Here is a 23,438-nt window from a genome sequence, read left to right as displayed (position 1 = left end):
GAGGAGGAGGAGGAGGAAGAAGAAGAAGAAGAAGAAGAAGAAGAAGAAGAAGAAGAAGAAGAAGAAGAAGAAGAAGAAGAAGAAGAAGAAGAAGAATGGATGACATCCAGAAGATGTTGAATCAACAGGGAAATTTCATTTCCTATAATCTCCAGAATATTCATAAAGAAAAATTCCCAAAGAACATTAGGCAGTGTAAAATGAAAATAGCAGCTAGAACTCAAAGAAAGTTGGCGTGTGAAGGTGAGGGAGTCCTAATGTCACTTTCCAGTACTCAATTTGTGCTTAATGGTTCCCAGCAAGAAAAAGCACCATGTGGAAATCATGTGGAAACTCTGATTTGATTTACTAATCTGTTCCAAGGCAAAGAGATCCTTGGACACAGTCACAGGGTGGCTTTGTCCACCATATGAAACCATTAGAAGTGACTAATGGCCTTCTCTAGTTGGCATCCTTAGGACAGGCTGGCTGTAATGGCTAGTTGCAGGCTGGTGTTGTATCCTGTAGTTTAACAATCAGGGTTCAGGAGAAAGTGTTGTCTGCTTTTCCTGTCACCTCCTTTTGTTTCCATAGCATTTTTGCAGCCGCTCTTTGGAGGGGGAAAAAAAAGCTTTGGGTAGGGGCGCCAGTGGGAGCTTGTATGAGGGTGATGGATCTCCCTGTTAAACCTGAATTGCACAATCCTGCATTTTTATCATTCTGATGACTATTGCTGGACGCGGGAAGCCTGTTTCCTTGCCAGCTGTTTATACTAGCAAATCAGAGGCTTGATACAATGCAGATGGTGATAACCTTTTGCCATACAGAATCCATGTCCAGTTTTTCTTTGGCAGCAAATTCTTTGTCTCATTCAGCATTTCCCCCAGATATGTAGCAAATGATGCAAACTATTTCAGAAACACAAAAGAAAAATGCCAAGCTTCTACTACATTCCATGGCCATTACCACAGACTCGTTTGGCTCTGAAGTCTTGGTATGAAAAATGTTTTATTGAATCGTGTTTTAATTCAAGAATAATGGGACAAGAAGATGGGGAGAACTGTAAATCATTTTCAGTAATGCATCCTCCCTCGTCCATCTTTCAAGCACATTCCAGACCTAGATCTTGTGTAACTCTTTGCCTGGACCGCTGGTCCTGCCATTATTCTTGCTGTCTTCAGTTCCATGTATTGACTTGCCAACAGAGCTGATGGCTCCTGGAAATACCCACCAACGCCTCTGCAAGAGAAAATAGCAGAATCCCAGCTTAAGGTTTTGTGGGTGTTTTGTTTGTTTTAGATTTATTTATTTTTCTTAGTGTATACACGTGTTTGATTTGCATGTGTTCCCGGTGTCCATGGAGGTCAGAAGAGGGTATCAGATTCCCTGGAACTGGAGTTATGGATGGTTTTAAGCAACGATGTGCGGGATGAGAACTAAGCCTGGATCCTCTGCAACAGCAACCAATGCTCTTAACCACTGAACCATCGCTCTGCCTCCCACCCAGCTTTGGGTCTGTGTGTCTGATGAGCAGTAACTGTGAGAAGGATGTGCCAATGTCCACTCAGACCTGAGGGAAAGGCATTGGGGTCAACTGAGGCTAACATTCCAGATAAGGATTTGTTCATTCTGAGAGGCACAAAAAGAAAATTAAATTTTAAGTATCATTTTAAATATTTGTTATTCTTTGAAATATTCAGATATTTATACAATGTTTCTTGATCATATCCACCCCCTATTACCTCTCTCCAACTCCTCCTAGAGTAAATTTTGTACAAATATTACACATGTTTACACACTCACAATCCTCCTACTTATTCAGGACCAACTCACTCCAGCATCTGAGAGTTTACCCACTCGGTTCACTGAACAAATGTTTATGAGCACATACTTCACACATACACTACTCTTGATAGCATGATCAAAAGGACCACAGTGAAAAAGAAAACGTCCTCTTCTCTCTTTCCCTCTTCGTCATTGTGCTCTTGTTTTCAATGTCTCGCTAACAGCTAGCAGCCATGCCCTCATCAACTGGCCATTCAAAATGACCACGAGCACTATGGAGTGTCTGTGGAGATGCAATTGTGGCTTCCAGGTGAAACTAAAAAGAGAGCATCTATCTCTATCTCTATCTTTGTTCATGGCGGATAGCAAAGACGAGGCAGACACAGCCATCTGCCTCCTGGAGAGCTGGAATGAAGGCTTGCCCTCCAAACATGGAGGAAAATTTGGATTTTACAAATTGCCTCATATCATTCCAAACAGATAATTGGGCTTTCCCCCCCAGAAACAGTACTGAGTATGTGTTCATATGGATGTTTCAGTCCATTCCAATTATTGTTTGTGCTTGTACAACTTTCCCCTTTAATGTATGCATACTACAAATGTAAACACACACCCCCGTGAGTATAAACTTGAGGTACTTAAGTGCATCCAATTTCTCATCTTCGTCCGCACCCAAGCTGCCCTCGCTGCTGTGCAGGGGGGGCTCCGCAGCTGCCCCTGCTTTCTCAGCCTTGTCTGTGCTAGTTCTTAGGCTTCTTTGTCTTCTGTCATGAGAAGCCCCAGCCTGTGTTGTACATTTCCTGCCCTCGGACGGAAATCAAACACTTTCTTCACAAATTTCTGGCACCTTCTAGTGGGCAATGGTATTTAGAGACTGCAGCCAGCTCATTTCTACTGGCTTGGTCCTTGATTGTATGCATGCGTGTGTGTGTGTGTGTGTGTGTGTGTGTGTGTGTGTGTGTGTGTGTCTTTGGGTAGATTCCTAGAAGTGAAATTGCTGGATGAAACAGAATTTAGAGAAGAATTTTATGAGCTGATTCTCGAGCTCAGCTGACAAAAGAAACCTTTAAGTCTAACCACAAATACTTTTTAAAAGATAGTTAAAATTTCCTTTCCAGTTATAAAAAAAGACTATAAACCAATCGCACCTCAAGTTCTGTTGCAATAACCAAGGACAGACAGACCAGAATAAAACAGAAAGGAGAGGCTCGATTAGGGAATAGCGTGGGGGAAATAATTCTCTAGCTGAATAAAAATGGAGGTAGTCTCCGCTGTTCACTAAAGCAAGGCAAAATTCTAAGTGTATTTAAGAATTTTATAAATGAGAATTCTATTGCAATGCACAGGAGAACACTGAGCAGGTTTGGGGGAAGGAGGAGGCAGCAATCGCTGAGGCCTTCTCCTGAGCGAAGGCGGAGCTGCTCTTTACTGGTAGCTGTAGACTGAGATTGCTGTCTGGCTCAGCTGCCTAGGACTTTAAATAGCCTGCCCTCAGCGGATCTCACTTCCAATCAAAACCGCCCTTACCTTCGAAATGCCCGGCTGCCGCTCTGAACACCCACACCCTTGAGCTGTGCGGCAAAGTCGCCTTCTCCTCTCCTCCCTGTCCTTCATCTGTCGTCCTGTAAATGTGTGGAGATGCAGAGGTCCCAGTGAGACTCTCTACTCACCACCCAAGGGACCACGAGGTCCCATTGGGATGAGAAACTGTGTGTTGGAAAGAAACATTTTCTTACAAGCTGGTGATGGTTTTTAAAACTCTATCTTACTGATGCTGAGTGGAATCACATTCTGTGGACATTTCTTCAGTGTTGTATTGGGGGTGGAGCCCAGGTGTGAACCCTACTAGCCACGCACTCTACCCCCAGCCCAGAACTTTTCCTTTGATCCACATTTCCACCCGATGAAGCAGCAAGGCCATCTATGATCAAACATCTAGATCAAAACTAGAAGTTTCCAGTACTTCACTTTTGACAACTGAGTCATGATTAGATTTCTTCATCGTCCCTCTTTCTGCAAAACTGCCCGGGAAATGGTCCCTCCTCAGATCTCCGCACTTCTCTTTTCTGAGTTGTACAATGGTCTCATGCATGGTCACATCACCCTCCTGACTATTCAAAGGGAAGAGGATATGTGACTCTCGGTGCCTCAAGGGATGTCCATCTGTCATCTTTCTGTGACTCGATGGGTGTGGAGAGAGATTGGTACCGACTCAGAGTCTCACACAAGAGAAGAACATCTCCTTTCTCTAGCCTTTCCCCTCCCCCTTCTCCCCAGAGGCTCTTGTCTGGGGATTAGACAACCTCACCCTTGGCATGCCTTCGTCCCAGACCACTTGTCCTTCACCAAGGGGACAGTTTTTTAAACTCTCAGAACCAAGACCACAAAGGCTGTTGATTGAGGCCCTGGTGTGTATTTGAGGAAAGTCTGTTAACACTGTGTGTCTTGTTTTGTCACACACCCAGCCTTATGTGCTTGTCTTTCGGGGCTCCCATCTGACCTCGTTTACATCGCTGGGCTTGATCCTTAGGATGTGTGGGGACAGGCTTAAACACTTCTTCTCAAACTGCTGGCCCTTTTAATGGTTTCTGGAGTCATTTGCAGTTTGATTTTCTTTAAATTTGGGTGGCAGCTTACAATAAAAAAAGTTTAGGTAAGAATAATTCAATTATAAGCAACATCCTTTGAGTATCAAGTGATAGACTTTCCTTTCCTGGGAGATCGGTCTTATAATCTGAAAAAAAAAATCTAGACTCACTAATGATTCTATTCCCTAAAGTAACTGAAATCAAATTTTTCAGAGCATATCTTATTTTAATTTTGAGAAAATCTAGGGTATAATTGTTGCTATTCTGGTCTGCTTTCTAGAAAACAGGTAGTGGTTCTCCCATTATTGCCTGATAACCAGGCTGTCTTCTCAGATCTTGCAAGAAAATGTATCCTGCCTCTTCCTTGTCTTTCCCACGCAATTCTAAGGAAAAGTCTCAATAGTTGGCTGACAAGGCTAGATCCACACCTGGAGCTCTGGTACCTTTGAGGTTTGATAAAGCCTCTCCGGCAATGGAGTGTTAAAAGCTTGTTAAAAGCTTGTCCATGGCCAAGGAGTTCCACACATCATAAAACAGAATGACCTGTCCTAAAACAATAAAGCTCAAATGTCAGGGTTAGCAGAGCCGTGTTTTCTCATGAAGATAAGATGCTGCCAAAACCTGCTGATTTTATGCAAATCCTGGGTGGTCCAGAAAGATGAAGCATTGGATGAATTCTGCATTTCTGAAGGAGTTGTGGAAAAACAAATATAGGCAGGAGGTCAGCCATCATAGGCCCTGAAAAAGACACTTTCTGATAAATTTCTCTAGTGAGGCTGGGGGTGATTTAGATGGAGAGAAAGATGCAGTGCGGATGCTTAGAACTCGGGTTGGTTCATGTTTCCAGGTCTGGAGGAGACCTGAGAGACGATTAGCGCCACAGGAAGCGGTAGTTATTGAGTCAATATTATTCTGTAAATCCTTGTTCTTCATTGGACAGCTCAGTAGTACTGAGGATCATGGAGACGTGGTTATAACGATGATGATGACGACGACACTTTTTACACGGTTTTGAGACTCATTTAGCGTCTGTGAAGCCATAGCCGATCCCGGTCTGTGTTCCTGGTTTTCTCTCACTGACTGGTGTTTCTCAGGCCCTGCCTCAGCTGGGAAAGCAAGCAGAGGGGCCGGCGCCACTCACACTCGGATCTTCCCTGTGTCCTTACAGCAAATCCTTCGTCACTCTAGAGAGAACGCCACCAAAGTCATATTTCTCATCACCGATGGCTATTCCAACGGCGGAGATCCCAGACCCGTTGCAGCATCCCTGCGGGACTTTGGAGTGGAGATCTTCACGTTTGGGATTTGGCAGGGAAATATCCGGGAACTGAATGACATGGCTTCCGCCCCGAAGGACGAACACTGCTACCTGCTCCACAGTTTTGAAGAATTTGAGGCTCTAGCTCGCAGGGCATTGCATGAAGGTAATGGAAACTAGTGGCATTACAGGCACCTTGAAATGTTGTCTTTGTTTTTTTTTTTTTTGTTTGTTTGTTTGTTTTCTTTCTCTCTCTTGTTGCCTGAAGGAAAGTGATTTCAAGCTCTTACATTGCTCTTGGCAGAACGTGAGGCTCGGGAGCGCTTTGGGTGTCACGAAATACTCTGAATTGCCCGGAGATGGCATGCTGACCTGGCAGCAATCTTGTTTTGCTTTGTTTCTTAACAGCTGTGATGCATCTTGCCTAGAATATCCATACGTCCCCACCTAGATCCATGGGCTGAATCGAGGTGTGTTTGGTGGCCACACACGGAGTGGGAAGCCTTGACTGAGATGCCCTTTACAGCTATCTGGACAGATGAAGTAAACATTCTGAGGCATGAGCACTGAATCCCATCAGAACGTTTCCAGAAATAGGAAGATAGGACGCTAAACACTTAACACATACTTCTTCCCCTGACAGCTTGGAGATAAATGGCTTTTGTCATAAGAGCGTCAGTCTTAAAGGGGGAGAAAAATTGGTAAATGCATTCGTGTGACGCACCACGTAGAAGGAGGGTTAGCCACACAGCTCTCACACACAGCTCTCAGTTAGATGAACTCGCCGGCTATAACGTGAGCCAGGAAAAAAGAATGTGAACTGTGAGGGGCTGACAGGAGACTTAGCCCTGCGCCAAATTGGGCATGATTCTGGCAGGTACCCGAGTGAAAAATCTGGCATGAAGTAGGAATCATAGCAATAGGTCCAAAGCACCCTGTGAGGCTCAAAAAGCAAACAAACCGAAAAGCAGGTTAGCCCTGGTGCAGTTCCAAGAGAAGGGTTTCCAGCGGACTATCAGGCTATTGCTATGGGTCTAGTAAAAAGGATTAGACTCTCTGGGTAGGGGTGGGGGGCCTAGCTAAGCTTATTGGGGGTAAGAGTCCTAGAAAAAAAAAGGGGGACTTAGAAGAGGGCTTGGAAGTGGGGAGGGGGTGAGCGTGGGGAGGAAAATAGAGCTTAGATTTAAATGCTAGGCCTATAACTGAAGTTTAATTTTTAAGAGCTAGGTCATAAAAAATTCAGAATTCTTGCATTTGGATCCCATTTTAATCATCTATTAAATGGATGATTTGGGAGTAAATTATTTGTTAGGTTTCTGGTCAATAGAGTAGTACTTCACAGGCTTGCTATGGGGGTCAAGTAGGCTAAGGCACAAAATGCAGCTGGAGAATAGCAGATGAGGCCTGCAAGGAACATTGGGTAAACGGTGCTTGCTGCTGAGGCGGACAACCTGAGTTTGATCCCCAGAACCTACATGGTGAAAAGAGGGGACCAATGTATGACCACACACACATACACTATATAAATGCAATAAAAATGAGACTTCCTGATAGTATGTGTAAAGGCTCAATAACTACTTTTTTTGCTATCAATTGCTTATTAAAGTGGGCCATTTGTTTTTAATTGCTTCAGGCAATCAAGTCTGGGCTTTAATATTCTCGTCTCTCAAAATAGGGATTATGTAATAATATGTACTATGGTTTTCTCAAGAGAATGAAATCTCTGCGTTTTACCAAGGCAGCAGTATCTAGCACGTGACTGGAAGTAACTGGTGCCTTCCTTTGCTTCTTCTTTCTTAGCGGAAGTGGCATGCTAGCTGGGGGAGCAGGGAGATTAGAGTTGGGGACAGTGGGTGTTGCTAGATGAGAGTATGAAGTTATGGATGCCGTGATCTATACATGATATATCAAATGACTCTCTAGCCCAGTTGTCCCTCTGTCTTATGAGACCGGCATAAAGAGAGTTAGTAAAGAAATAAGGGCAGACAGGAATGTCAAGGAAAAGGTTGTTTTACTGTCACGCACACTCCTCCACTAAACTCACTCCCAGAGTGTGTCACACTTTGGTTGACTCTCCAGAAGAATCTCTGCTTTTTACTGAAAAGATGTAACGGCCTCAGGGATGAGCCTGATGTCCACGCTCTGAACACCTGCAGCGGCCCAGGTTACATCATCTTCCCTCTTACTCCTCCCCTTGGCCCGAACGCTACTGCACCACATTTGGTAGCCAGGCTTTCCTTGCTCCTTAAGGTCTTCTGTGGCCAACAGACCTCTGGTCTAGTTTCTCAGAACTAACTCCGGGGACCACTGTGCAAAACCTTTCACCCATTGCGTGGTCTCCGGGCTTGGGTTTTAATGTGGTGCCTGATTTTGCTGAGCTCCTTTTCTCGAGAATGAGCCTTCCCCTTTTTTTCATCCCTAGTTACAGTACAGACTTAACATAAGGTCAGACGGTTCATATTTGAGGCCCTCTCTCATCTCCTCCCCAGATCTTCATCTGCAGACTGTCTGCTTTGCCAACAGTCACCCACTTGCATTCTTCCTAGGCGCCCATCCCTGTATCTGGACTGAGCAGCCTGACCCCAGCGCTGGAATTCAGGCTAAGATTTCTTAACTTCTTCAGCGGGAGATGCGTACCGACCGCTTGCTCCATTCGAAGCCATCCATCCTGGCTCAGTCATCTGCGGCCTTAACCCTGCCTTGAGTCTGTTTCTGAACGGCTCTGCACGGGGATTCCTGCCATGCTTTCTTTCATCTCTTGGCGCAGATACTCAGAATTGTCTCTTTCTCCATAACACATGTTCCTATGCTTAAAACTAAGAGGCAGACAGGATTATGGTTGTGTTATTTAACTTATGTGGTGACGTGCTGGGGTCAAATGACTCCAGATGTGATGGTATTTATTCTAGAGTCAGGAGCCCACAGCATCCTTACCCAGTGGTCAGGATTGGGGTTTTATTTCTAACTTTAACAAGGATTTGGAAAAGTCTGGCTACTGCCGCCTGACCTCATGCAGAGGTCAGGGAACGCGGCTGTGGGAAGCCAGGGGAATGAGCTGAAGGACCGAGTGCGTAGATTACCTGCTGCTGCTGAAGATTCCACTCTGCAGGGCTTTACTTCTGCCTGACCTTGCGTGGCCTCGAGCACTTAGGATGAGATCCCAGAATGAAGTAACTGAACTGGCCAGCGCTAACCCCCAGAGTGTGTTCCTGCAAACAGCACACATTCGTATGTGGGTGGTAGGGAACCGGGGCCAACCAGACAGGTTAGAAAAGCTATTTTCTCCAGCTTGCTCTTGGTCTGTAATGACTAGACAATGTAACAACAAGTTGCTGATTTGTTTTGATTGCCTGATATCTTATGTTCCTGGCAGATCTGCCTTCTGGGAGTTTTATCCAAGAGGAGATGGCCCACTGCTCGTATCTCTGTGAAGCTGGAAAAGACTGCTGTGACCGAATGGCCAGTTGCAAATGTGGGACACACACAGGTCAATTCGAATGCGTCTGTGAGAAGGGCTATTACGGAAAAGGTCTGCAGTATGAATGCACAGGTAAGTCTCCATTTGGGTCCGTCTATATCAGTCACCGGTTGCTGTGTAACAAATGAGCCTGCAACTCCACGGTTTTGGAAGTAGTTCTGGTTGCTCTTGAGTCTACTGGTTAACTCCTTTGGTCTCAGATATTCTGTCATCAGCTATGAGGTGATTAGGATCTTGAGTGGATTCTCTGAGATGTTTTGGCGTTCGTTGACTGTGGACTGATCTAAAATCGTTTGAGACATGGGAGTCTGTGTTATATGAGGTTTCTCATACCCCATCAGGCTATCCTGGACTTGTTGGGGAAGTGGGTAATGACAGGCTTGGAGGATGAAGAATGAGAGCTTGCATGGCCTCAGAATGTGGAGGGATAATTGGGGTCTTTTATCTGTAGTCTACTCTGTCTATTAGGTGTCTGAAGCTAAAATATGCCTCAGTCTATTAGATTGAAGCCAGTGGGATTCTGGTCCCTGTGGGTGGAGTTTTTCTTCCCCATTAGCCAGTTCCCTAATAACCATGCAGAGACTTATTATTAATTATAAATGCTTGGCCAGCAGTTCAGGCTTGTTACTAGCTAACTCTTGCATTTTAAATTAACCCATATTTCTTATCTATCCTCTGCCACGTGACGGTGCATTCTTTCAACATGACAGGTTTATCTTGCTTCTGTCTGCCTCTGATCATGACTATGAGACCCCACCCTTCTTCCCAGAATCTTTGTGTCTTTATGCCCCACCCATACCTCCTGTCTAGCTATGGGTCAATCAGCTGTTTCACTGAACCAATCAGAAGGCGCCTTGGCAAAGATACATCTTCACAGTGTACAAAAAGATTATTATTCCATAACAGGTCCCTGGCCTACAAATACTTGTCAGATTATCACAAAACCAGCGGCAGACACCTGCTGTTTTAGCTTGTCACAAGACTCCATGAAAGGGTTCTGAACATGCCATCCCTGAAACATAGAACTCACTCCAATGACATTTGTAATTTTACTTCTCCACTTGTTCTTAAAAGACCTTAACACTCAATAATGAGATGCCCTCAGTTTTTTTTATGTGCTGCAATATATTTTAGGTGTGATTAATATTTAGAAATAGTCTATAGTTTTTCTGTATAGGGTTGTGTCCTTGCTTATATTGATTTTAATCTAAAACAGTAGCTTCCAGATTTCTGGGACGTGGTATTTGGAAAACTGTGTCCCCATGGAACTTGTTTCCCACCAGGACCACATAGGAGCAGATCTCTGCTTTCCTCTGCGCTACAGGGTCACCCCTGTTTGTTTGTTTATTTGTTTTTAATGTGTGTAATATTATTTTGCTCCGGTGATTGGCGGGGAGGCCTGAGCTGCATCACAGACACATGGAGCCCCCTCTGTACCTGCTATTCTTCTTTTGCTCTTTCTCCTTCCCTCCTTGTAGGACACTGCCTCTTTGTCATTGTCTCACTCTCTTTTATTCTTGTTGTTCTTCATCTTACTCCTCTTTGTGTCTCCGGCCTCCCAGGCTCTTAGGCCAGATGGCCAACACATCCTTGCCAGGTCTGACCATCCATGTTCGCCCAGCAGATCTGCTACTCTCTTGGCCCCATTCCCACCCCACCCAGCAGGCTTCCCCGTTTAAACAGAAAGGAAAGAGATCAACCCAATGGCCTGCTACCTGGCTCAGAGCCGCCTCTTGATTTTTTTCCCTTTTCTCAAATCTTCCCACACTCTCATCAACAGCCCAACTTGGCACCTTCTGCAACACCGCTTCCTTCATTTCTCCCATCCTAACCTACCAAACAGAGGCAGAAAATCTTATTTTCTTTGCTTGATGCTGTGTGGTCAGCATGTCTGCCTTCCGTGTGGTCCTAGACTACACTGTTCCCTGCCAACAGACTGCTGTCTTCACTGTGTGACTGCCTGGCTGCATCAGTCACCCGCGGCCACAGTCTCCCTGTTGCTTCAAGGGGACTAGAATTTTGCATCCCACAGGATAAGTTGCAAGAACAAAGAGGTGGCAGTTCACAACCCTCTGTCCTCACTGGAGACTAAATATTGAAAGGAACAACCGTCCACAACGTGTAGGAGGTTGGATACCATCGGAGCGTCAACAAAGGGGATCGGAGGCCTTCTGGTGTTCCCTCCAGCCAAGACGACGCACAGAAGGCTTAGTTCTCCACACAGTGCCCTGAATTAGCAAGCCTCCGTTTGATGCTTTCTGACAGGCAAGCCCGAAGTCAGATGGGGTTACACTGGTGTGACTATGCACACCGTCATCTTCAGCTGCTGTCTTTAAGAGCTGGAGGAAGTGGCATGGGAACTTGAAGATACACACTGTGACCTTGTATAGTTGGAGCATTCTTCCTACAGCATGAAAGACTCCATGCCAGACTTGTCTCTCCAAAGGGCAGGGAGAAGTATTAGGTGTGTAGTAACCAGTACTGAAAACTCAAGAGCTCCGAGTGCCTTTTAGAATCCATTAGGTTAACAAATGTCATGGAGCAGCCAAGGAACCCAAATCCATGCTCCCTGCCTTTGGATCTGCACCCTAACTACACGGGTCAATTTGCAGTTACAAACTGTAATTGATGCCACCAAATATAAATGCCCGTGGTGTAATAGTTTATTAAAAAAAAAAAAAGGGCAGGGAGCAGTCACACCATGTGACAGGGCTCACATAGGAAGAGGAAAAGGAAGAAGCAGAGAAAGGGGCAGAGATGGGGTTAAAGACTGGTCCCCGGGGACAAGACTAACAGGAAGGAGGGGGGGCGGGGTTAAAAAGGAACGTACCTAATATGCACTGGCGGTGCTCTTAGTGGCTGCAGCTGAGGATGTAGACTGTATGGACCCCAAGGTCAGGCCAGCACAGATGCCTGAATACTAATATTCCTCCTTTTTTATTTATTATAAAAGGTGAGGAGTTAGAAAGGGGTAGCAGGTGAGGAGGGGATGAGGACACCATGTTCTTGAGACTACTTCCTGCTGACATGATGGGGCATCATTCATCTTTAGGGTAACTGAGAAAGCTGGGATGCTGGCCATGTCCTTGAGTATCTGGCTGTTTCACTTCACGGTCCTGGCTCTGTGGAACCAACAGGTGCCACTTGGACCCCGCAAAACCCTGTTCGAGCTGGATCCAAGTGGACTCCCTAAGGTTTAAAGCACCGGATCCTTTCCCGTCATTACAGCATCGCCCGAACACCCTCCTTCTACACAATGTACCAGGAAATACAGGTGGTTGTTTACTGAGGGCAGTCATAGAGTTAGCACTTCCGGGGTGCTGCTGGTTCTCACCACCCAGGCATGTTTGGTAGTCTTGCACCGCCAACTCTGTGGCCAACAGCTGGTAGTCCTGCAGCAATAGCTGATTAGGAATGGTCAGTGGGGCTCCAAAAAAACATCTCAGCGGAAAGGAGGAAGTATAAACCATCACACAGTTCCCATGAGTGAGCCGATTTTAAGAGGACACGGGCTGCTCCGGGGATTTGTCAAACACAGAGCAGTGGCCAATGGTAGCAGGACTTTGGGAAAAGTCAGAAGGGGAAGGGAGGAGTGTGCTCGAGAAATGCAGCCTCACATCCAGGAGAATAGTCAGAGGTGGGTAGCCCTGTCGGAGACCCAATTGCCCATACTGACTGGAAGGCAAAACTGCCAGTGAACGAGGAAGCAGATTTGTTGCAGGTGGGTAGGGCCCCAGTGTGCAGTGATTACCTTTCGGTGGGCTCTGCCACTGAGCAAACATGCCTTATGCAACAGAATGAATGCAAGAGGTTTATTTGGGGAGGGGAAAGGCAGAAGAATAAAGGGGTGAAAGGGAGATATACCTCCTTCCGTCTATCGGGGTCGCTGGCAGAATGTTGCCAAGTTCCCATAAGATATCAGGATATAAAGGCCAGGAAGCAGATTTTTCGCAGGCTTATTCCCCATGAGTGAGGTAGAACAAGATCCAATGGCTTGTATCAAGTGAGGATCGAGAGAGAAAAGCACAAGCCACTTGGTGATTTGTCATTCAAGGAATGGGGCCAAAGGGCAAAGCTCTAAAGACCCAGGGGTTCAAAGCACGAGAAAGGCACAGGCTACCAGTAAGCCATCATGCAAAGGGCAAGGGCTAAGGGCTCTGAGAGGCGTGATTACCTGGAGCCAGGGCTTCATGAGGCTAAGAAGTGAGAAACCACACTTGAGAGACAAGTCCTCATTCACGGGAAAGAGCCCAGGTGGGGAAGCGGGAGGGACTCACCCATCACGCCACTGTTGAATGAAGGAATGAAGGGACCCAGTGAGAAGCAAGGCTCTCATGTGTGGACTGGGTTCCAGGGTCCCAGCATGCCTCAGACTGCCTGTGGGCAAGAGGAGGGAGCAGGAGAGCCTTTCTCTGGGAGCCAATATTATAATTTAAAAAAGAAGCAGCAGGAAGGAGTCACACCATGCAACAGGGCTCACATTGGAAATGTATTGGAAAAGGAAAAAGAAGAAACAGAGAAAAATGCAGAGAGGGAGGCAGAGACTGGTCCCTGGGGACAAGAGTGACAGAAGAGAAACGTGGAGGGAGAGAAACAGACATATATGTACGTATATAGAGAGAGATGGGAGGTGGGCAAGGACCACCTTTTAAATGGGAACGTAGTGAATATGCACAGGAGGTGCTCTTAGTGGCTGAAGCTGAGGGTGCACATATTCTGTCTGGACGCAAAGAGCAGGCCGGTACAGATGCCTGAATACTAACACACGAGATGGAGTAAGGCTCTAGGGAAGGCTAACGCACTCTACTAAGAAGAACGAGGCTCTCTCTGTTCAAGGGAGAAGACGCCGATATCCATTCTCACTGTTAGGAAGCCCAGCGTGTGTCCTCACAGAAACGTTGTCTTTTGGAAGCCAGTCACTCCTTTTTCAGAGTCAGAAGCAATCTTAGAGATGATCTATTTTAAACCTCTCATTTTGCAAGAGGAAATTGAGGCCTTGGCAAGATGAGAATTTGATCAGGTTGACTCGCCTTGCCGTCAGTGGGACACAGAAATCAAGCCAGGATGCTTTTCTCCAAGTTCTCTATCACTTCTAAGCTGTCTGGCTGCATATTTCCCCAGTCTTTGAAAATAACCTCTTGTACATCTTGCTTTTCTGAGACCAGAGACGTGGAACTATGCCCAAAACATTTAAAAATTTAGAAATATCTGGCTGAAGTTAAATCTCTGCTAATTACTGTCAGGTCCAAAGGAAGCTCCATTTCTGCAAAGTCTGGTTAGAAAAAAAGCCAGCATTCCTCAGGAGCTCGTGAAGTCACTTCCCCTCTACCAAAGGATGAGACTTTGGACAAGTTAATCGTGCAAAATGAACTTAATTATGGCTATGTGTGCTCATGTGCACATGCATGCTTGTGCACACACAGCACACATGGAGGCACGCACACATGCACACACGCACGCACACTATATTAGTTACTTCCTCACTGCTGTGACAAAACACCTGGCCAACCACCTGAAGTGAGGAAGGGTTTGATTCCGCTTACCGTTTAAAAGTACAGTCCATCATGGTGAGGAAGTAGCATCTCCAGGAGTGTGAACACGTTACACTTTCATTCAGGAGATGAATGCCAGGACTTCAGCTTGCTTTTCCCATAGGACTTCAGTCTATGGAAGGCTGCAGCCCATATTTAGGGTGGCTCCTCCCACTTGAACTAACCTTATGTAGAAACTCCCTCACAGACACGCCCAGAGATGTGTCTCTAGAGTGATTCTAGATCCTGTCAGGTTGATAATATTAACCTTCTCGTGCACACACATACACACACACACACACACACACACACACAGAGAGAGAGAGAGAGGTGTATGTCTATGTATATGGGTTCATATTGATATATAGACATCTATGTGGAAGCATGTGTAGATATGAACATAGACAAATTGTGTAGGCATAAACTGTGAAATTAGCTGAGAAAATAAAGAAACCTATTTCTTCCATTTCTAACTCTATTCCTGGTCTAATGTCTTGTTCTTGGACTGTCATATGTTGATGGCAATGGTGATGATGAAAGTGACAACATAATGACAGATAACAATATTCAGTAATAAGAGCTAGATGAGAGACACCTTTCCAAACACTGGTGTATATCAACTCATTTAACTCTCAAGTATGTTCCATTTTAGAAATGAAGAATTGAAAAGCTAAGAGGTCAAATTGCATGGCCACAGAAATATAGCTATTAGAGCTGAGGTGTAAGCAAGTTATCTGGCTCCAACATCTCCTGTCTAGTCATAATGATAGACATTTAAAAATATACTCAAATTACAAACATAGTGTCAAGGTGTACATAATGTCACATGCTTATGATCTTAGCACTTGCAGGCTAGGGAAGGAGGATCATGGGTTTAAAGCCAGTCTAGGCTATATAGCAAGATTGATGCAATATAAATACTATAAATATATTACATTAATTTTAAGTTAATTCATTCCCAATAATATTATCATTATTTGATCTTTTCAACTCACAAAATAGCAGTTTCATATGGTTCAACCAAGTACCAGAACGAAAAAGAACAGAATGAGATATAGAAGATCCAAGCAAGCACACCACACACCCTTGCTTAGCGTATTAAACTACGGTCCCTTTCCAGAATAAGCTGAACCTCCACAGCTTCATATAAAGGATTTGCATGATTTGAGGTCTCTTTTACTTTTGGCCAAATGTCAAAATGCTCACACTCTCCTCTGAATTCTATGATATCTCATTTCTTAGCCTCAGAATTTGGCTCCTGGCTCCTTTTCCCAGCAAGGATAACTATTGTCTTTGTTTCTGCTTCATCACACTGATGGGCAGTGGCTTCCTGATGTGTCCTGTATTTCCACCTGCTTTTCTTCAGACCCTGAAATAAAGGTTCAAAAGAAAATGACATAGTGTGCCTACCTAGGGCACTAGTCACTTTTCACACTGCTGGAACAAAACAAACAATATGGCAAAAATAAAAAAAGTAACTTAAAGGAGGGATGGGTTATTTCCTCCTCTGGTGTGAGTAGATTCGGTCCATCAGTTCTACAGCAGCAGGAACTAAAGGCAGCTGCACAGGGCATCTGCTGTCAGTATACAGACAGTGACGCACCCTGTGCTCGCTCACTCTGTGTATTCAGCCCAGGTCCTCATTCCATAAAATGCTGCACTCTGCATGCAGGGTGGGTCTCTCTACCTCAATTTACCCAGCCCAGGAACGCCATCACAGACATCCCTGGAGGTTTGTTTCCATGGTGATTATAAATCCCATCGAATAAAAAATAAGACTCATCACAACATCGAATATTGAAGCCTCACGGAGTTCAATATCCGGCTTTAAAAAGAGAAGAAAATGTCCTGGAAAAAGGAAATGGGTAAAAACTTAACTTTGAAATCAGACTCTTCTGGACCGAACTCCCAACTGAAACCTCAGACAACTGTATTTTTTTCTCTTGTCTGCCTTGCTGAGTCCTTCAGCCAAAAGCATGTGGCACCACACGTTTTGTTACAGTGTGGTTGATATATTTGGAAGGAAAACATTTATATTTGCTTGACCCTTGCCAACAACAAATTAAATTCAGTGTACAACTGATTTGCTAGAATAGCCCATTTTAAGATGGCTAGATCATCAAATCAGTTTGAAGCAGCCAGGGAACTCTTGTAAATCTGAGTGGTTGCAGCTGTCCTGGGTTCCCCAGGAGAGGAGCAAGAGACGTGGAGTACAGGGCCAATAGGCATCTTGAGGACACTACTTCTTCCAGAGACTGACTATTTCAGTGAGTGTGAAATGAACCAAGCAAAATTGTACCTCCATACGGGCCAAGGATGAGGCCCCTACATGACCTGAGCAGAGTTCTAACTATATTACATTTCCACAAAGGAGGATACCATACAGAAATAGAAATGTGTAAATATTTATATAGGAATATCGCATTATACATGTACCTAAATGCATGTAACTTCCCACCCCTGCTCTGCACACAGACACACACACACACACACCAGAGTGTGCACGCACCCACCCACACACACACACACACACACACACACACACACGTGCATGCACACATGCCTATATAAATATTATGTCATTCCTTTAGAAAGAGAGGACAAAGAATTCTAGAAATTCTTGCATGGAAACAAAAACATTGGGAAATCTTGTCCTCTGAGGAGAACTTCGCTGTTCCCTCCTCCCACCTCCCCAGCGGTACCTAGTGATAGATTTATAAGGTGTAAGGAATGTGCGCCGTGAATTCCTCTTCGTGCTTTATGAGGGAACATTGCTAGTGTAGAGACATGGCTTCCTGTCAGCTCAGTGGAGAAGTTTGTACCTGCTGCCTAGAGCAGGCTGGTTTCCTCTGGTTTCCACTCAGTGAGGAGAGTGATCAGCCCTGAGGGCATTTTCCAGTCAATCACTAAGCCGGTAGTAATGATGCATACAGTTAGACCATGAGCATGTATTAGTGTGTACTAGTTCCCTTCCTGTTGCTGTGATAGAATACCATGACCAAAAATATCTTACGGAAAAATTAATTTCCTTTGGTTTGTGGTTCCAGAGAGAGTCCGCAGTGTGGGCTTGAAGAGACAAGGCAATCCGTGGCAGAAGCAGGAGATCCTATCTTTAGCCTTTAGCCCAGTACACAGGAAGTGTGGTGGTGTGGGGGGCGGGGGGACAAGGCAAAGCTATAAAACCTCAAAGTCGGTACTCCAGCGAAAAACTTCTAGCAGGCTGTACCTTCCAGAAAAAAAAAAAAAAATCCATAACCTCTGCAAACAGCGCCACCAACTGACAGCCAGGTATAATGCAGGAGTCGAGGAGGACTTTCTCATTCAAACCTCTACTGATGGGATGTATCATAAGACGCTAATGACAATGTACGTTACTCTGTAGACATAAGCATAAGAATATACCCAGCAGACTAAAGATTTCAAGAGGAAGAATTGCCACCAAGAATTCTACTTTTTGTTGCAAAACATTACTTCCTTTCCCCTGCCCCACTGCCAGCAGCTCTTTCCATCCACAATGACAAGAGAACAAAGCACTTAAAATCTGCTAAACCATATTGCCAGGCAGTGTGGATCATGGGTCAAAATATCGAAAACCTGTGGATCCCTGCTTGATTCCAGTGTCTTGGCGTTTTAAGACAGATATTGCATCACTCTCAAATACATACAGCTACAGCAATTTAAGCGCTAGAGGAAGTTCGAGTCTCTCACCAGGTGTTTTAGAGAAGGATCCCAGGCCTTGGCATAATGGTCAAAAGCAAAGAGTTGTTTGCTTGTCTATAGTGGGAAGAGGAATGGATTACGGGACACCCTGGGACCTCAATCCATATTCAGAGTACTGATGTGAGCTTTAGGTTGAGGTAGAGGAAGAATTGAGACAAAACACAAAGTGTGCCTAATTAACAATCACGGCCCTGGTTTGATCCCCTGGCTCACCGTCTCCACTCCAGCCCTGTAAGATGGGGGAGGTCCTCATTGCTTGGGGGAACAAGAAGGTTCTCCTAAGATGATTATTTCAGCTCTAGGCCACAGTCTGAGTCTCCTAGGAACTGCCCTGGAGCCTGTCAATCCTGAAAGGAAGCCAGGGGCTCCAGAGGGAGGCTTTAAGACAATGTCTTATCTTTCAGCCACACCAAAGGAGATGACAGACCCAGAGTGGGGGCACCAATGGCTGGCTTCCACACGCTTCTTAGTTACCCAGGGGACTTGGTGCTTCCCGGCAAAAACAGCCTCCAAGGAGCTGCTTCAATTACTCAGCACATTCATCTGCGAGCAAGCACATTTTTAAGCGCAGAAATCTTGGCTTGTTTCTTACTTAGTTCTCTTGCAGTTCTACCACATGCTTCTAATGCTTATGTCTCAAATCCTCCCACTAGTACAGCGATGTTCTTCCCCACCACCAAAATTGTTGTAAAGACCGACTTTTTTTTTCTATTAAAGATGGTCAATGTTCCATGAACCATCTTTGAAACCCTGTGCACATACCTGTCTGTTTGACCAACTCCAGGACACTGGTACAACCAGACTCTGCCCTTCCCAATTGTTAGATTCTGAAGTTGGGACCCCAGATTCAGCAGTGGGATGAGACACAGTCACTGCCCTGCAGTAGGATACAAACTAAAGTGTTCCACTCCTCATCCAAGTGCTGCCTAGCCTGGTTTGGGCTGCTGTGCATCTTTTTGGAAAAGTAAACCACCTTGTCCAGTTGCTTTCTCTTTGTTTGTGTGTCTCTTTGTGTGACCCCGGGGATATATTTTCCAACATGGTAAATACACATTAAAATTAAATTTTAAATGTTCTCTAACAATAATTGCTGCTTGGTTGAATTGTCACTATTGTTTGCACATGATTTTCCATATATACATTTTGATTATAAGGATATTGGCAGAAATTCATCCCTTCCTGAGGTTGATGATGAATGTTCGCGTGGATTTTGTTTTTTTTTTTTACTACTCAATGTTTCATTTTTAAAAATATAACATGAACTTTATTTCTCTGAACGAAAATCTTAATGGACTTTAGCCTTGAAAATGTCCTTCATATAAATATATAATTGGGACTTAAAAGAGTTTGTTACTGACTTCAGGAGTCCCAATCAGTGCCCTGAGCCAGAATCAGCCACAGTTCTCAATAAGCCAGCTAAAAGAGCAGAACTGGAGGTGGAAAGCAGAGAAGGGAAAAGGGTCAAAGAGACCCAACAAACCCAGCGAGTCTGCCCTTAGGCCCTGAAGCAAGTGAGATCAAGGTTTCAACAGAGGGCTAAGGCTGTGCACATCCAAGCAGTCACAGCCAGCATGTGGCCCAGCCCACCGTAGACTCATCATTACCTGGGCTTCAGTCTTATCCCACACGGCAATCTAGCAAGTTGTTAAAATTATGTAAAATCTCTTTCAGGAGAAAACAAGTTTCCCCTCTGGCTGGCATCTTCTCTTTCTCCCAGGTGAGATTCCTGGGTGAATTCCCATTTCTCCGGTGCCTATTGTTTTAATAGTCTGATAATTTGGTTGAGATACAAGTGTCTCTGTGAAATACCTTCATTCCTGCCAGGCCTGTCACAAGCTGTGTTATGTTGCTGGGTCTGAATTTGTGGAGTTCCTTCCAACTTACATGCCAAAGGTGACATCAGTTATCTGTCATTTTTTAAAAAGCTGCTATTAATGGCTTATCAGCTGGTAATTCCTCTGGGTCCCTTTTCAACTTCACTGGAATTAGAAAAATGGAAATCATTTGACTTGCAAAAGCAGCTAATACTGTGTCATTATTGGCACTGCGTTCTCAATTTCTGAGAAGGCACCAATGGGTTTTACTAAAAGTACCACCAGGCTGCCTGTTTGTGACACACTTGCCGGGTAAGTCCTGGAGTTCTGCTGTGCCACGTAGTTCCTGATGGGGAGGGGACACTTTCCAGGGGCCTTGGTTAATGATTTTTAGAGGGTTTGCATGTTGTCATCCACTATAGTAACAGGGAAGGAAGGGACTGGGGAACCGTGAGTGGGTTCACCCTTTAGCCCAGTTTTGTAAAGGTGATTTATGGAATGTTTTTAGATAGAGCAGCAAGCCAAGCAGCAAAGAGTGCTGTCTGTAGTATGAAGGAATGGACCACAATAAGTCTCCATTTGAGAGAAGTGTCTTGATGCTTAGGGCGGGTTTCTTGCGAGCGCTTTCATAGGTAGCTTTATTTTTCAACTTGCTGTATCTGGGGAGAGGGAACCATGGGTCAGGAGTTGCTTCCATCTAACTGACCTGTAGGCACGTCTATGGGGGTCTTTTCTTAATTGATATAGGAGGGCCCAGCCCACTGTGGGCAGTACCATTTCTAGGCAGGTGGGCCTGGCCTGAACAAAGAAAGGTAGCTAAATGTGAGCTTAGAAACCAGCAGATAAGCTGCATTCCTCCCTCCCTCGTGGTTTTTCTTTAGTTCTCCACTTAAGATTGAGCCTTGAGCTCTGTCTTCTGAACGTCATGGCCTGTTACCTATAAACTGAAATAAACCCTCTCATCCACCCAAGTTGATGTTGGTCAGCGTCGTATCATCAAATCAAAGCAAGCTAGACCATGCCATTTACTGGCATGTCATGCACGCCATGAGAATAGTCCGGATTGGCCGGTGTGCTGCTCTGGCAGGTTAGTGGGAGCTACTAGGCGCTCACTTAATTTTCAGTTGTTGCTGACTTGGTCGTGCAAGCAAGGGCAGTCCTACCTGAACAAGGTTCGGTCTGAGTCAAAGGGATTTGGGCTGCAGCTCTGCCACGTCGTGCTACAGAATTCAATAACTAATAATTTGGGATTTCTGGGCTGTGCCTGTGAAAATTACTGATTGAAACTAGCTCCATTTCCCGGCCTGTTATTAATGCCCCCCCCCCCAGCAAGTCTGCATATCTTTTGAAAAACAGAAGACAAAGTGAAAGGTCTTAGATGGGGCTCAAGTGGAAACTGGGATGTTCTCCCCTGATGCCTGAGGCCATCTTACAATTTGTAGAAAGTCTTCAGACAAGGGCTAGAAATTTGTAAATGTAACGGACACATGTTCGTCCTTCCCCCGGAGCAAAGGGGTCCGGGACACAGGTTGCCTCCATTGTCTCTGCTCTTGTTTGAAAACACAGTTTTATAATTCAAGTCAGAGAGGAGGAAAATGGGGTCCTACAGACCATCCATTTTTGAAAGTGAAAATAGTCACGGGGGCTTTGTGGAATGTAAGATCCCCTCATCCCAGGCCTGACATAGAAGAATGGCTCCAGGTCCATTCTTCTGAGAGATCTATAATAGATGTAATTTGGAATTTTTCTCTAGATGTTGGCTTGAACTCCTCTTGTATATCCATTAAGCACACTGTGATTGGCAGCGTTAATTGTCAACTTTACAGAATCTAGAATTGTGCAGGGGCCAGGCCTTCGGACATGCCTAGTGGGTAGTGTCGTTCCCTCATTGGGATCCTGAACACCATGGTGGGGAAAGGGAGCTGAGTGACATTCATCTGTTGCTTGACTGTGGCTGCAGTGTGATCAGTAACCTCAAGTTCCTGTGGCTGAAGCTTCCCCATTATGGTGGACTGACATTTAGACTGGTGAGCCACAATGGACCCTTCCTACCTTAATTTACTTTTGTCAGGGCATTTAGCCCAGCAAGAGGGAAAGAAACTAGGTTACACTGTTGTGAGGCACCATCAAAAACACAGAAGAACACGTCTGTGTCTTTTCACGGTGCCAGGATTCATCAAATAGCAAATTGACAAGGTGCAATAGTTTCATTGAGAGCGCACGCGCGCGCACACACACACATACACACACACACACACACACACACACACAGAGAGAGAGAGAGAGAGAGAGAGAGAGAGAGAGAGAGAGAGAGAGAGAGAGAGAGAGAGAGAGAACAGGGCAAGGGAGAGAGATTTGTTGTGAGAAATGGAATATGTGTGTGTGAACTGATGGTTAATATGAGTAATTAAAACTGGAGGAAGATAACCTGCGTTTGCCTTCGCAAGGACTGGGAACGAAGTGGGGCTATCTGGCCAGCTGCTGCCAATATTAACAAATTAAACCTGTGCACTAACATGAGATTTACAAACACTGCTATTTCTCTTTGTAAAGAGTTTAAGAAGAACTACCAGAGGCGGGTGACGATGGAAAGGTTGAATTCTTGCTTGAGTCTCTTTGTAGAAACTCACACCTCAGCTTCCTCAAGCTGCTTGTAGTTGTGAGGGCCCTGCTTGTGTCTCTTCAGTTCCTTTGCCTGGAATCTTCCATGGCTTCTGTGTTCAACACTCACCAGTTCTCCAGTACTCACAGAAAATCCTTCTCTGACCCAGTATCGGCTCTCAGCTCTCCCTCCCAAAGCTTATCAGTCTGACACAGATGGAGATGCCGGGGTGCCCTTCATTTTTCTCCCTGTTTTCTTACTACATAGCATTGCTATTTAGGGTATGCCTTCTTTTACATTTTGTGAATTGCTTCAGGGTATAATTATATTTATTATTATTATTATTATTTTATAGCCCATGTTTCATGGCACGTGAACTTGGAATGGTCATTAAATTTTTAGTGAATGAATGAATGAGTAAATAAATAAAATGCGTTGCACGTTTAGACGCTAGAGCACGGCATATGGGAACTCTGCTGGGTTCTCAGTTTCCTGGGAATTTTCCATTCCTCTTATAGAGAATTGGAGGTGAACAAATCTACTGACCCTGAACAGCCCTGGCTCAGAATCAAAGGGAACCATCTGGAAGGCTGAGTTCAACAATAGGAAGTGGCTAATCACACACTTATCTCTTTCATGTTATTTAGTTAGTGAGATTGCTTCCAAATTTCTTCCAAAGTTAT

General features: G+C 44.9%; 1 protein-coding gene across 1 annotated transcript in view; it reads left to right on the top strand.

The window, feature by feature from the left end:
- Svep1 (sushi, von Willebrand factor type A, EGF and pentraxin domain containing 1) overlaps positions 1-23,438 on the top strand; it is a 157,199-nt gene that overhangs the window by 20,395 nt on the left and 113,366 nt on the right. Inside the window, exons 2-3 of the mRNA XM_005362216.3 lie at positions 5,521-5,776; positions 8,984-9,160. Of these exons, the coding sequence (XP_005362273.1) occupies positions 5,521-5,776; positions 8,984-9,160 (433 nt within the window). The remainder of the gene's footprint in view (positions 1-5,520; positions 5,777-8,983; positions 9,161-23,438) is intronic.

The sequence above is a fragment of the Microtus ochrogaster genome, linkage group LG5 (assembly GCF_000317375.1).
Source record: "Microtus ochrogaster isolate Prairie Vole_2 linkage group LG5, MicOch1.0, whole genome shotgun sequence".
In the NCBI taxonomy this organism is placed as follows: Eukaryota; Metazoa; Chordata; class Mammalia; order Rodentia; family Cricetidae; genus Microtus; species Microtus ochrogaster.
Note: the sequence above shows the minus strand (reverse complement) of the source record. Positions and strands in the feature narration are given on the sequence as shown.